Source organism: Odontesthes bonariensis, chromosome 15, assembly GCF_027942865.1.
Source record: "Odontesthes bonariensis isolate fOdoBon6 chromosome 15, fOdoBon6.hap1, whole genome shotgun sequence".
In the NCBI taxonomy this organism is placed as follows: Eukaryota; Metazoa; Chordata; class Actinopteri; order Atheriniformes; family Atherinopsidae; genus Odontesthes; species Odontesthes bonariensis.
Window position 1 is genome coordinate 32901748 of NC_134520.1, and position 15014 is coordinate 32916761.

The 15014-nt window shown below is 40.3% G+C and overlaps 1 protein-coding gene across 1 annotated transcript in view; it reads right to left on the reverse strand.

Annotated features, from left to right (window-relative positions):
* Positions 1 to 15014, reverse strand: part of LOC142400799 (uncharacterized) — a 43277-nt gene that overhangs the window by 21153 nt on the left and 7110 nt on the right. Inside the window, exons 5-18 of the mRNA XM_075486012.1 lie at positions 13698 to 13823; positions 13426 to 13485; positions 13166 to 13333; positions 12130 to 12234; positions 11936 to 12031; positions 8141 to 8266; positions 7860 to 8009; positions 7610 to 7764; positions 7374 to 7500; positions 5493 to 5679; positions 2766 to 3196; positions 2489 to 2667; positions 996 to 1134; positions 612 to 805 (exon numbers count right to left, since the gene is read on the reverse strand). Of these exons, the coding sequence (XP_075342127.1) occupies positions 612 to 805; positions 996 to 1134; positions 2489 to 2667; positions 2766 to 3196; positions 5493 to 5679; positions 7374 to 7500; positions 7610 to 7764; positions 7860 to 8009; positions 8141 to 8266; positions 11936 to 12031; positions 12130 to 12234; positions 13166 to 13333; positions 13426 to 13485; positions 13698 to 13823 (2243 nt within the window). The remainder of the gene's footprint in view (positions 1 to 611; positions 806 to 995; positions 1135 to 2488; positions 2668 to 2765; positions 3197 to 5492; positions 5680 to 7373; positions 7501 to 7609; positions 7765 to 7859; positions 8010 to 8140; positions 8267 to 11935; positions 12032 to 12129; positions 12235 to 13165; positions 13334 to 13425; positions 13486 to 13697; positions 13824 to 15014) is intronic.

Consider the following 15014-nt stretch of genomic DNA (forward strand, 5'->3'; position numbering starts at 1 on the left):
TTTATCATAGGGAAAGCCATTACCATACAATTGGTGCTTTTGTTTTGAAAACAGGAAGTGAACCTACCCTCGTTGTAGCTAGCTTGAAACTGCCGTTTTGACAGGAAATGACGATCGGCGACGTCACGTTACGTTGCATCTTGGGTAGTTTGAGTATGAGTAGTAACCCCATGATGCATACCCAACATTTTGGCAAATCTAGTATTGCTTACTAATTCTTTCACAGATGTTTCTAGAAGCAGTCTGCATGCCGAGGTGCTTGGATTCATACACCTGTGGCCATGGAAGTGACTGGAACACCTGAATTTAACTATTTGGATGGGTGAGTGAATACTTTGGGCAATATAGTGTATTTGGTCCAAATTTTGGTACATTTCGTTTGTGCTTTTGTCAAATAGAGGCCAATAAACATTGGACACATAAATCAAAAACTACATTAAATTCGCTCTTTTATTTCCTACCAAACTTGTATTGGTATGTGCACAGTTTAAAGGCAATAAGCAGCAAAATAATTAAATTAATTCCTTTATGTTGCACTGTTGCTCACAGCCCGACCCCTGATTTAGGCATCAGGTGAAGTAGGTCTTCAAGATGGTGTTTAAAAGACATACCTGGTGTCAATGTGTCCATGTATTCGTCTCCAGCGGTTGGACAGTACGCCCACCTGCTCGTTGTATTTTGACAGCATCATGTCGCACCTGTGGAAGGAGCTGCCCACCTCGCTGTTCCAGTGGTTCGCCTTGGTCAACTCTGCCTCCATAGAGGCCAGAACATCTTTCTTCTGATCCAGCTCTGCTTTAATATTCTACAAATCAACATCAAGGCAAAACATACTTAAACATCCAAGGAATGGATCTCATGACAGCTTTTCTAACTCAGCCTGCAGGGTGACCACTGAGCCGTGACATGCACTGATATTCTGTTGCTGGGTTTGAAGCGGTGCAGAAGAAATGGCCAAAACATATCTAACTTTAGCAGTGTAACATATTGAATACCTTCAGGATCAACATGTACTCCTCCACTTCACTTGGAGACAGGGAAGTGGTCTCTTTTTCAGTCAGTCTCGCTTCATGAACTTTCACAATGTCCTCCGCTCGCGCCACACTCTCCAGGAGGTCCCTTAGAGCCCGCAGCCTAATAAATAGATGCAGGAGAGGTGGATGAGTTGGATATAATTATTTAGTTTAAAATGCAGGCTACATGCAGTGTCCTTGTTAAGATACGGGTTCAGTTGGATTTACCTTTATTAAACTTCTGCTAATTTTTGTTCATTTTTAATATATGATTGTGATTTGAAACATATTTATTAAATTCAGCAGTTAATACAGCCTTATATCCCTCAATGATGATGGTAATAATAAGTATTAGTGTCGGGAGTTTCCAGTTCAGCCCTCTAAACACTGTTTAAGGTGTCCTACAGGGATCTACGCTGGGCCCCCTGCAATTTGAGACTTCTTAACTCATCCCAGTTTTGTGGTTTTCAAGCCAAAGACACCATCTGCTCCACCATCTTCTGCTCAACTGCAAACAGGATGTCATCCTTTGATAACTTTTTTAAAAAGTTTGAAAGGTTACTGAAGCCCTACATTGACCAATACCTGCTATTTCCTGTGGAAATATAAAATATTTCTTTCCAACTTTGCATGGTAATGTTCAACTGCTCCACTGCAAATAGGGCATCTCACAGATAAAACTGGTCACTGACAAACTTTTAAAACATTTTTAAAGACTTTATAGGTTATCAAAGCTCTCAAAACATTGTTTAAAGTGTTCCACACAGATCAGTAGAGGGTTCGCTACTGTCTACTTTGAACGTATGCAACTATGCCCTCCAACTCAAGTTGGTTATATGTATTTTTAAGCTGATGACACCATCTTGTATGTCTCCTGATATACTGCATTTGGGGTTGCTTCCACATTAGAGTTAAAAAGTCATCACATAACAGATTATGGTGTTCCACAAGGTTCAATATTGGGCTCCCTAATATTCACTTTGTTTACTGCGGTTCATCAAGGTAACGTGTGTTTTTAAGCTGATGACACCATCCTGTATGTATCCTGCTATACAGCAGTTGGGGTTGTTTCCACATTAGAGTTAAAACATTAAGGTGTTCCACAAGGTTCAATATTGGGCTCCCCAATATTTACTTTGTTTACTGCAGTTCATCAAGGTAACGTGTGTTTTTAAGATGATGACACCATCCTGTATGTTTCCTGCTATACTGCAGTTGGGGTTGCTTCCACATTAGAGTTAAAAGGTCATCATGTAAAATATTAAGGTGTTCCACAAGGTTCAATACTGGGCTGCCTAATATTTACTTTGTTTACTGCAGTTCATCAAGGTAACATGTGTTTTTAAGCTGATGACACCATCCTGTATGTTTCCTGCTGAACTGCATATTGGGTGTCTCCAAATAAAAGTTTGCCTTGATAAATTTTGATAAAGAAAGCTTTCTGATGTCAGATTGAGGGTGTTCGTGTTATGTACCGCTGAATGTAAGCTGACGAGCTGCTCTCCAGGCTGCCCAGCCTCTGGTTGATCACTCCAATCTCATTGCGAAGGAACTGGGCTTTGTCTGAATCATTCATGTCTTCCAGCTCCTTCAAAATACGCTCCCTCAAACGTAGATACTCGTCACGTATCGATTCGACATCCCACTGCACTTTCTGAAAAGCACATGAACACAAACACAGTTGTTGCATTGAATGTGAAGGTTTTTTGTGTTAAAATGCATTTTTTCTTGTATTTATGAATGTGTATTTACCTCTAACTGAGTGATCTTGAGGCTACAGTCTCGCGCCCCCTCATCTCCGACGCAGATATGAACGTGCTGACTCAGCGTGCCCTCAGCGGCATCCAGCCTCATTCTGAGCTCGTGCAGCTCCGATAACATATGCAATGACATGGAAGTAGAAGAGGAAGAAGAGGAGGACAGCAGCACCTTCCGCTTCACGGAGTCTGTCTTGGTCACTTTCACTACATCCTTCTTTATCGCCTGCTCTTTTTTCACCACTTCTTTCTTTACTTCCTTTTTCTTCTCCACAGTTTTTTTAACCTCCACTTGCTGTCGTTGTTCCTCCAGCCGACTGATGTCTACTTCAGCAGCAATTTGTTGCGGCTGCTGCTGTATTATATACAGCTGTGTCACCTGTTGCTCGACAGGTTGCTGTATTTCTATTTGTTGCTGCTGTGCAACTGTGTAGGAAAAGTAAAAAAAAAAAAGACGATTTTCAGTCCTACAGTTACACAAATTTCTTCTATTTTTTCTATTTCTTTCTATTCAAAATAGAAAACGTTGGAAGTATTTGTTTATCGGTGAAGGATGAATAAACATTCATTTCAAGCTTTCATTTGCATGTATTTAACCTACCAAATTTTCTTTTACTGAAATAAATCATTTTTCAATTTCCCCTTTGGATTAATAAGATTTAAGATTTTATTAATTAATGTAAATCCCTTGCTCAAGGGACTGGAGGGGTGCTCAAGTAGACTGCCACTGGCTTCACTGGCTTAACTGAGACTTTTAATTTAATACATGTATGTTTGAGCTGCAACTCTTCAACCGCTGGATAGTGTTTACCACTCAAATTTTACGCTCAAATTCCTCTTCTTCTTGTTTTAGTTGATTCATTTATTCTAAAATCTTTACAACTCTTGTTTTTTAACTTAATCTTTATTCGTCTTTTTAATACTTTTTTATTGCCGCTTCTTATTTATATACCTGCATCCAAGGCCGGATTAACTATATGGGCCTGCGGCACAGTGCCCAGGGACACCAACCATTCACAGCCAGTGGGGGGGCACCACACGACAAACTTTAAAAATAGTTTTTTTCATGAATGTTTGTACACTTAAAATGATTATACTTGACACTTGACATAAATATTCATATAAAATTCATTATTAAAACTAATGTGATAAGAACAGCAACGATATATCATAATTCTGAGCAATAGTGGCCTAATGTGAACATTAACCGCACTGCTCGCACTTCTCAGGAGGTGACGGAATGCGGTACGGTTGATGTTGTTCTCAGACAACAAAAAGAGGATGCGGCGAAGTGTTGGAGAGAGGTGTTGCGACGCATTGTGGCCGTGATTAACAGGGTGCTTGCGCAAGTCTTGAAAGTCTTAATAAGTATGGAATTTTGAAGCACTGTTTTCCAGACCTTGAAAAGTCTTGGATTTTGTGTGAAAGTCTTAATAAAGTATGGAAAATAAATGTATGGTAGAATGTTACAGTATGCTCAAAGGCATTGTGAAATGAGAAATAGGAAGGTAGGCTATAAAACTATAATTTTACTAACTGGTCACGTACTGTATCAGCCTAATGGGATGAGATGTGAGTGAAGAGACTGAATTCTACATACATTCATCCATCCATTCATTTTTTTTATAGATAGTTTTTGTGACACTTGTTTGATGTGAAATTCATGTACTTGTGATTTTCATGTTTTGAAACGTTTTCATCAGTAAAAGCATAATTTACTGTGAATAATGCATTTGTTCATTGAATACTAGCCTATGAAAATTAACATTTCTAATAAACACAGTTGGTACAATCTCAACCAATGAAGTAGGCAGTAGGCACACAAGTTACAAGTACATAAAGTTAAGGTCTTGGGGAAAAAAAGTATCAGTTTTACAAAAGTCTGGAAAAAGTCTGGAATTTTGATTTGGAAAAAGAGCAAGCACCCTGATTAAGTTTTTAAGTGTGTGTGGTTTGGCATTCCGGGGAGACAACTTATGGTGCTCTGGGACGGCTGTGGCAATGACGTCCCCCTGGATAATAGGAGTGTTGTTAGTGCTGCATAGGTGGATGCTCTTTGAATTGATAATATATTTCAATATAGACAAATGCTCTTCGAATTGATACACATTTTGAATCTGTACATAGTGAATTGAATTGATTGGTTTTAAATGGAGATATTTGAATAATCCTACATACTGTATATAGATGGATGCTGCTTTAATTGTTACTGATTTTGAATGAATACGTTTGAAAATGTAGCCTAGGGGCACTTGAGGTTTAGTGCCCACATTGACTTAATACGGCCCTGCCTGCATCTCATCTTCTTGGCTATGTAAACTGTGTTTTTCAGTTTAAATTAATGTTGATAAACTGAATTTCTATATTTTTCTATATTATTATCATATAATGTGTTATTAATGTATCGTGTGTTATCATTTATAGTTAAAGAAAGCTGCATGCAATATCAAACAAGTCACCATAGCTCTTTTATCTGCCAAAACCAATGTACCTTTTCTCTTTAGCTAATCTCCAGCATTGATTTACTGTAAGATTAGATAAAGTTACTTTTGAATAAAGAGTCTGAACATGTATCTTTTCTATACATATAAATATAAAACATAAAAAAGCATGATATAACAGACATGAACATCGTAAAAACATACAAACTGTAGTATATGAGCAAGAATTGAGTGCAAACGGTGGTAAGACAGGTTTATTATACTGTGTAACAAATACTGACCGAATGTAGGCAGCTGCACCACCATCTGCTCATAGTGTGCCTGAGCTCCACTAATCTGGTTATCAATGCTCCTCTTGTCCTCCTCAGCAAACATCTGGGAGCCCTTGCTGGTCTCTTTGAACTCCTCATAGCGCGTCTCCATCCTCTTGATAATCTGCCGGTACTCCTCAGGACGCATCTTGGCCAGCTAAACACACACAAACATCATGTGTGATTTAGATATAAAACCTCCGAAAAAGAGAGAAAGAACTTAAACCTTTAACGGAACGAAAAAGATTAGTGAGCATTATTACTGCATTACGACCACATAAAGAGGATACCACCCCTAGGCGTTCCTAGGTCAGCCGAGAGACATAGTCTCTCCAACGTGTCCTGGGTCTTCCCCGGATTCGGAGGTGCTGATTCTCATCCGGAACCAGTCTCCATAAAAAGGAATACTTAAGGAAAGATGTATGTGTTGGAATACTTACCTACGTTTGGATATTTCTGCATCAGGAGTTAGTTTAATATGATCAGTTTCACAGATTGGAGCAATGATTTGATGCATTATTATTTGGTAGAAGGAGGTAACCAGATATACCTTCTGAACAATTTTACAAGTGTTTTGTGAGCATCTGCATCTTAACAAACACCTGAAATGATTCTTACTTTTGTCAATAAGACTTCTTCAATTAGTTTTCCACCCATTTCTACTGTCTTCAGGCTTTAGGATTACATTGTCTTTGTCTCTGTCGATGTCATGAAAGCTGCAACATCCTCTTCCAAATTTTATGATTTATTTACATCCGGGTTTGCATCTTCTTTAAAAGGCTGACGCAGTGCACGCTGTTCTCACTTAAAGTGGCATCTTATAAGAAAAGTCCAGTTTTCTGTGGTTGAAGAGACACAACCAACTGAAAATATGCGATTCAGTGATTCGTCCTTTGTTTTATTAGTTCAAGAATAACAAATCCAACATTGTGTGTTCTCTTGGTATATTAAATTTCTGGGGAATGATCTAAAATGGATGAGTCGGCGGTAGATAAGTCCTACCTGAGCTCCCAACTTGACTTCTGTGGGTGTTCTTTGAAAAGTGATTTTCCACTTATAGGCCGAATAGTTTGGCCTAATAAGTCAATAAAGCAGCACAAAACTACGTGTTGAAGACAGATTATTAACTAAAAAAAACTTTTTGATATCAATGTATGAGTTCTAAATGAGTTTATGATCAAATGCAGCGTAAATAAGCATCAACGGATGCAACAAAAGGACTGGCGGCCCATTTGATTCCACTCTGACTTAGTCAAAGCTGATGCTGTGCTACTGTAATCCTGTGGGACTTTGACCAAAGCATGCTACATTTCATTAAAAGCTCAGGAAAACCTGCGAAAGAAGGACTTTATATCAACAAAGGTATCCATCAGAGACAACACTGTGGAAGGTTTTCTGTGCCATCAGAGTTTGAATACATACTTCTAATATTGAATTTTTACAGCATCAAAATCAGACTTTGAATTTGAAAACCAAGTGTAAAAAAAAGAAATCAATTTCTAAAAACAAAAATTTGTGTCAAAAGATTCAACATTAAAAATTAAATTTTTTTCCACTGATTTTTTTTTCAGTTGATTTTTTTTCAGTTGAATTTTTTCAGTTGAATTTTTTCAGTTGAAATTTTTTCAGTTGAATTTTTTCCATTGAATTTTAAGATGTTGATTTTTTTTACACTGATTTTTGTTTTTAGAAATTGATTTTTTTTTTTTTTTACACTGTTGGTTTTTCAAATTCAAAGTCTGATTTTGATGCTGTAAAAATTCAATATTAGAAATTCATATTCAAACTCTGATGGCACAGAAAAACTTCCACACAACACAGACTGATGACAAAGATGCACTTTTCTCTTACTATGGAAATGGTGAGGGAGTTGATGTATTTGATATCCATGAGACAGAGGTTCCAGGCGATGAGACTCTTAATATTGATACACAGCTGAGTCCAGATGGCCATGATGGCATCGTAGAACTGCTCGTTCCTTTGCACAACACAGAGATAGAATTAAAAATGCTTACTTTTCAATAACAAAGCACAAATGAGTTTATTTTACAAACAATATGTGCCAGAAAGGGACGTATTTTTCTTACTTTTTGGCGATGGAGATGCTCAGCGGGTTAGGAGGCGGTACAATCAGGCACACGGAGGGTATCAACATGTCCAGGCCCCCGGGGCCGATCACATGCCACTTACTGCGCTGGCTGTTGTCCTTCAGGATGGCCTCGTTATCCTTACAGATCACTTTCTGTGAAGCCCAAATGTGAAGGTATGAGCTACGTTCCAGAGAAAACGACACATCGAACATCGGTTCTCGTGTGACCGTGAGATTACAAAGCTGACCTGGTCTTGTTTGAAGTCGCACAGAGCTTTGACAACGGTGCCGCTGCTCTTGTCCTCCGGGTTTCGGGGTCTCAGCCTCACGATACTCCTCGACTTGTTGACCAGATGTTGCACGTGCTGCCGGTGCTCCACGATCTTTTCATTTTTACTCTGATGAGAATAAACACGACGTATTCATATTAAAGCCTTTCACCCGCGCTATCCTGTCGAATAGCAACATTTCCTTGTTGTGACTGAGAGCTCATCGGTGGACGTGTTATTGCTGTAAGAGGCTGTCATACCTCAATGCCTGCGCTGAGCTCCTGCAGGTCCTCCAGGGAAGTGTTCTTGTCACAGGTGAAGATCTTCTGAATCGTCTCCTTTTCCTTTTGCAGAGCACTGTACGTCTCGTGGGCCTCTTTGAAGAACTATGAAACACAAAATGCGCCGTCAAAGTTCAGGAAAAGACTCCAAAGTAAAAAGGTTTGTTTATTTCCGCGACCCATTTCGTGCTAAAGGGCTGTTTGAAACACTTTGCATGATATGGAAAATGGATTCTTCTGATTGGAAGCTGATGAAGAGACTCAAAAAGGCCTTGTTGAGTCAGGCAGCTCATTCTGAATGAAGTGAGATACTGAGAGTTTGACTGTAGAAACGTCCCCCAGAGAGTCCCTGACCCAGAGATGGGACCAAGTCACACATGTGCAAGTCTCAAGTCTTAGCTTTCGAGTCTCAAGTAAGTCCCAAGTCTTAGCTTTCGAGTCTCAAGTAAGTCTCAAGTCTTTGCTTTCAAGTGTCAAGTGAGTTCCAAGTCTTAGCTTTCAAGTCTCAAGTAAGTCCCAAGTCTTAGCTTTCAAGTCTTAAGTAAGTCTCAAGTCTTAGCTTTCAAGTCTCAAGTAAGTCCCAAGTCTTAGCTTTCGAGTCTCAAGTAAGTCTCAAGTCTTAGCTTTCAAGTCTCAAGTAAGTCCCAAGTCTTAGCTTTCGAGTCTCAAGTAAGTCCCAAGTCTTAGCTTTCAAGTCTCAAGTAAGTCTCAAGTCTTAGCTTTCAAGTCTCAAGTAAGTCCCAAGTCTTTGCTTTCAAGTTTCAAGTAAGTCCCAAGTCTTTGCTTTCAAGTCTCAAATAAGTCTCAAGTCTTAGCTTTCGTGTCTCAAGTAAGTCTCAAGTCTTTGCTTTCAAGTCTCAAGTAAGTCCCAAGTCTTAGCTTTCAAGTCTCAAGTAAGTCTCAAGTCTTTGCTTTCAAGTCTCAAGTAAGTCTCAAGTCTTTGCTTTCAAGTCTCAAGTAAGTCTCAAGTCTTAGCTTTCGTGTCTCAAGTAAGTCTCAAGTCTTAGCTTTCGTGTCTCAAGTAAGTCCCAAGTCTTAGCTTTCAAGTCTCAAGTAAGTCCCAAGTCTTAGCTTTCAAGTCTCAAGTAAGTCCCAAGTCTTTGCTTTCAAGTCTCAAGTAAGTCTCAAGTCTTAGCTTTCGTGTCTCAAGTAAGTCCCAAGTCTTAGCTTTCGTGTCTCAAGTAAGTCCCAAGTCTTAGCTTTCGTGTCTCAAGTAAGTCCCAAGTCTTAGCTTTCAAGTCTCAAGTAAGTCTCAAGTCTTAGCTTTCGTGTCTCAAGTAAGTCCCTAGTCTTAGCTTTCGTGTCTCAAGTAAGTCCCAAGTCTTAGCTTTCAAGTCTCAAGTAAGTCCCAAGTCTTAGCTTTCAAGTCTCAAGTAAGTCCCAAGTCTTTGCTTTCAAGTCTCAAGTAAGTCTCAAGTCTTAGCTTTCGTGTCTCAAGTAAGTCCCAAGTCTTAGCTTTCGTGTCTCAAGTAAGTCCCAAGTCTTAGCTTTCAAGTCTCAAGTAAGTCTCAAGTCTTAGCTTTCGTGTCTCAAGTAAGTCCCAAGTCTTAGCTTTCGTGTCTCAAGTAAGTCCCAAGTCTTAGCTTTCGTGTCTCAAGTAAGTCCCAAGTCTTAGCTTTCAAGTGTCAAGTGAGTCCCAAGTCTTAGCTTTCAAGTCTCAAGTAAGTCCCAAGTCTTAGCTTTCAAGTCTCAAGTAAGTCCCAAGTCTTAGCTTTCCTGTCTCAAGTAAGTCCCAAGTCTTAGCTTTCAAGTCTCAAGTAAGTCTCAAGTCTTAGCTTTCGTGTCTCAAGTAAGTCCCAAGTCTTAGCTTTCGTGTCTCAAGTAAGTCCCAAGTCTTAGCTTTCAAGTCTCAAGTAAGTCCCAAGTCTTAGCTTTCAAGTCTCAAGTAAGTCCCAAGTCTTTGCTTTCAAGTCTCAAGTAAGTCTCAAGTCTTAGCTTTCGTGTCTCAAGTAAGTCCCAAGTCTTAGCTTTCGTGTCTCAAGTAAGTCCCAAGTCTTAGCTTTCGTGTCTCAAGTAAGTCCCAAGTCTTAGCTTTCAAGTCTCAAGTAAGTCTCAAGTCTTAGCTTTCGTGTCTCAAGTAAGTCCCAAGTCTTAGCTTTCGTGTCTCAAGTAAGTCCCAAGTCTTAGCTTTCGTGTCTCAAGTAAGTCCCAAGTCTTAGCTTTCAAGTGTCAAGTGAGTCCCAAGTCTTAGCTTTCAAGTCTCAAGTAAGTCCCAAGTCTTAGCTTTCAAGTCTCAAGTAAGTCCCAAGTCTTAGCTTTCAAGTCTCAAGTAAGTCCCAAGTCTTAGCTTTCAAGTCTCAAGTAAGTCCCAAGTCATAGCTTTCGAGTCTCAAGTAAGTCCCAAGTCTTAGCTTTCAAGTCTCAAGTAAGTCCCAAGTCTTAGCTTTCGTGTCTCAAGTAAGTCCCAAGTCTTAGCTTTCAAGTCTCAAGGAATTTTTTCTTGGGCAAGTCAAGTCACCTTATTATTACAATTTTACCTGCAGAATCTGATCTTAATAAAGTGAAAACACAAAGATATAAGTAACTGTCAGTAAACATCATTGGCCAATGTGTCCAACCTGTCCACCCCGTATCATATCAAGCTAACGTTAGCTAACTACCGACTAGGCCAACAGGATAATATTAGCTAATTTGAAAAGCACTTACTGGTCAGAATGGATCTTCAAATGACAAACAAAGTTGGAAGTTATGCTAGATGCTTAACTCTCAAGTCATTCAAGTCATCGTGTCTCAAGTCGAGTCAAGTGCCGAGTCTTTAACTTCCAAGTCCGAGTCGAGTCTCAAGTCTTTTATTTTTTGTCAAGTCAAGTCATAAGTCATCAAAACAGCGACTCGAGTTGACTAGAGTACAAGTCACAGTGACTTGAGTCCCCATCTCTGCCCTGACCCTCTGAGAGATGTTCAAGGTATTCAGGGTTCAGGTTCAGGGTTCAGGTTCAGGGTCCCTGGCGTCTTAAAGAGGAAACCGAAGGTCACAGGAGGTCATTTAGTACAATGAGAACAAAGATGATGATCAAACATCACGCAAAGATGCTCTTCAAACTTGCAATAACTTGTACTGCAGATGAACCAGCCCGGTGACGCTGCGCCTGCATGTTTACGCCTCATATTAGCACCGATATCGAGTAAATGAGCATCCTCGGGAGGAAATCACATCTGGTTTTGCCAAAGTTGATGAAATGCTAATGTTCTGCAGGCTGGAGAAAAGTCTTTACTCCCTTGCAAAAAGGTCCCAGAGGATGAAAATAAACGTGCGCTTTAAGTTAAAATGCGGCTCGGCTCATTGTGATTGGTTGATAAGGTCACACCAAGATTTCTGACTTTGTTTCTGGTTTTAAAAGACAGAGTCGACTTAACCCTGTGTGTCCAAATCACATGACCGATTTAAGACGAGTTAGCAGCAAGACGGCTGTGTTCAAAACCGCATACTTCTCCTACTACTCATACTAACTTTTTGAGTTAGTATGAGTGGATACCTTTAGTATCAAAGACCTGGCACATCCGGTCTCCTATTCATTTACTTCCCTTTACTTCAGAGTATCTATACTATTGTAGTCTCTTGGTAAAAATTAAAGTAAATGTGGGCTTCATCTGTATTTTGTATAAAAAAAACGAGGCTAATTTGTGTTTCTGCCTTGGTCTCCATCAGCTTCTGAGAGAAATATCTGCCTTTAGCTCCTAACGTTGTATGTGTTATGTCTGATGTTGAGCAGGTTGGAAAAATGAAGGCTTTCAAATCTCAACAATGAACACAGTCGTTCTTCTTTAAATTACCTGGTTGTAAGCTTCATTCTCCTTCAGATGAGTGTCAATACATTTTGTAATTTGAAGCAGCCAGCTCCACTGAGTCTGTAAAGTGTCCTTGTAAGCCTAGAAAAAACACACAAGCACAAAGATAATGAAGAAAAAGCTACACAAACTAACACAGCTATGGAAAGTGTGTCTGATGCAGGTGAATCTGTCCACACCTCGATCTTGTCAGAGGCCGGGTGGTTGCCTTTCAGGAGGGCATCCACTTTAGCATGCAGCTTATACAGCTCCTTCTCTTTAGCCTCCAGGGCACTCATCAGTTTCTGTTGAATAAGAACAGGCTAAGCATCACAGACGAGGCAGAAAAACATCCAGAAGGGGAGAAAAGGCTCCGTGGCTTCGCTCTAAGTCAGAGATACTCATTGCACGGCTCGGATAGTAGCTTATAACAATATGGTAACAATAACAATAAATTTTTTCAAATAAAATACAGTGCATACTGCACAGTATTAAGTATTTTTATTATTAAGTTTGCGTTTTTGTAGTATTAAGTATTTTTATTAAGTATTAATTAAGGCTTAATGGTGTTTCCTAAAGGGGGCTTTGTTAAACCTGGCAACGCAGCCCGCTTAAACCACCGTCACACTTGACCGCAGAGCACGCTAGCTCCTTTAACCGGTTTTTAATCAAAAAAGGGCAAAAAGCAGCACAAAAACCAAACAAAAATCAGCATGAAGATGCCAGAGAGGGGACGAGCAGGCAAACGTTGGGTGTACCGCGAGATGCAGGCACAATGGATCGGTTTTTAACTAAAAAAAGGGCAAAAACCAGCACAAAAACCATGCCCATCCTGAATGTCTCACTATGATTACAACAACAAACTACAAATACAACATGAAGAAAGTCGAGGACATGCACGCCAGCTTCCTCTCATCCCAGTATTAAGGTAAATATGGTCTTAATTGAAAATGTATTGGCTGGGTTATTTCTTTTTTTGTGGGATGTTTTATATGTAGAAATGTGCAAAAGGGGACTTTAGTACGTTGTCGTAAAAGTGGCTCTTCCCTTGATTTTGCTCTGCCAATGTGGCTCTTGTGGAAAAAATAGTGAGTATCACTGCTCTAAGTGGATGAGTCACAGCAGCAGCCGAAACAAATTACACTTAATATCATAAATTAGTGTAATTTAGGCGCCCCAGAAGTTGCAAAGACTGTTTACCAACAGCCAGTTCCCAACACCCAGAGGTTTACTCACCGAGTAGCTCTCCTGCTTCTTAGGGATGTACTGGTTGATGTTCTTGTCTCCCCAGTCAAACACCAGCTCCTCTTCTTCTCTGTCGTTCACCCACATGATCTCTCTGGAAATCTCCTCAATGATCAGCTTGAGGTCTTGCAGCTGCTTCGTCCGGCTAAACGACATTTGCTTTGGGGAGGAAGAGGACAGCGGGTTCATTCTAACAATTCCCCAGAAGGTGCACGGCTCGGGTATACGATGAGCATTTATTTTTCTTTCACCTGTAAACTGTCCCATTCTTGTCCAATCACATGCAAGCCTCCTTTGTCTCCTCTCTTTGTCTGAGAAAAGAGAATCATTCGGTCGGACTTTGGTTGTACGGCGCTTTCAATAACAAGAAATGAGTGCATATAAAAAGTATTTAAGTGTGAAGAGAATCAACTAAATGGGTGAGAAAAAGGTTTGTTTCTGGAGTTTTGTCACATGTTGGAAGTTTAATATAAAAATGATTAACTGAGCGTAACAATGTGCCTGCGAGCAGACTGAAACCCACCAGCTCTTCTTTGGCTCGGGTCACCTCGGAGCAAATCTGGATGGAGTTGTGAAACATCCTGTGGCTGCTGAGCTGTTGCTCGATGGCTTCAGCATCGTCTCCCCAAGAAGCCGTTTCAATCAGACGCTGTAAAATTACAAACCATCAGCGCACAGAACCCCACAGCAGAATCATATCCTGAACGAGCAAGTCAAGGGATGGTATCGGTATCGATACGGGTATCAATACCGTTACCTGTATCGATGGTATCGATACCGATACCGATACCATGTGCCTATACTTGTACTCAGTATTCATTAAAGTGTTCTGATAATACAGAACCGATACCAGTGTGACAGGAGCTTAAAGGGATAGTTCGCCTCTTTTGACATGAAGCTGTATGACATCCCATATCAGCAACATCATTTATGAACATCTTCTTACCCCCTGCTGCGTCCTGTGAGCAGAGTTCCAGCCTCGTTTTGGTGTTGATGAAGGTAGTCCGGCTAGTTGGCTGGGGTTTAAAAAATAAAGCGTTTTGCTTCTCAAAACAATATGCGTTCAAAAGAGAAATACATTTGCATCACAAAATCGTTCTCCAGGAAAAAGTCAGACCTCACAATCTCTTGGCCCTATTTTCTCTCCCTTCGTATCACTGTCTGCTGCCGCCTGCCGACAGCCGCGCCTGTTACGGTGTTTGCTGCTCGGAAGCAGGGGACTGCTCTTGGACTGAAGAGAACTTTCGGTGCAATCTGTTGGTTTCCTTAGCTAGGAAATTGTTTTTGAATTGGCTCTATATGAATGAATTGGATTATTTTATAAATAACTAGAAATGCACTCAGAGAGTGCAGACCTCCGCCAACCGCCAACCTACCTGTGGATAGCGAGCCATGTATGGACATACGTTCCTGATGTGGGCTACTTGTTGTTTGGCGCTGTCAGCAGAAGAGGCATTCCCTTCTCCCTATTCATTATTGAACAGCAGTGTTCGCCGTTATTATTAATTATTATTATTATTATTATTATTATTATTATAATGTTTTGTGGGGAAGCAATGTTCTGTCGGGAAGCAGTGTTCGCCGTTCTCATTACGCTATATGCAGTTATGCACACTGGCTTGCCGTTGCAATCTTTTGTTGTGCTAATTACAGCAAATCCGCGCAATATGCATTCAATCCGCGCACTATGTCAGCTCTGTTTGGCTTTGGAACCATGAGGTCGCGCCACCTTGTGGCAGGTCGCAAGATTGCAGCACGAACAGACGAACGAACATCCAGACCAACAGACAAACTCGGGCAATCACATAACCTCCTTGGCGGAGGTAATTATGATTACAAT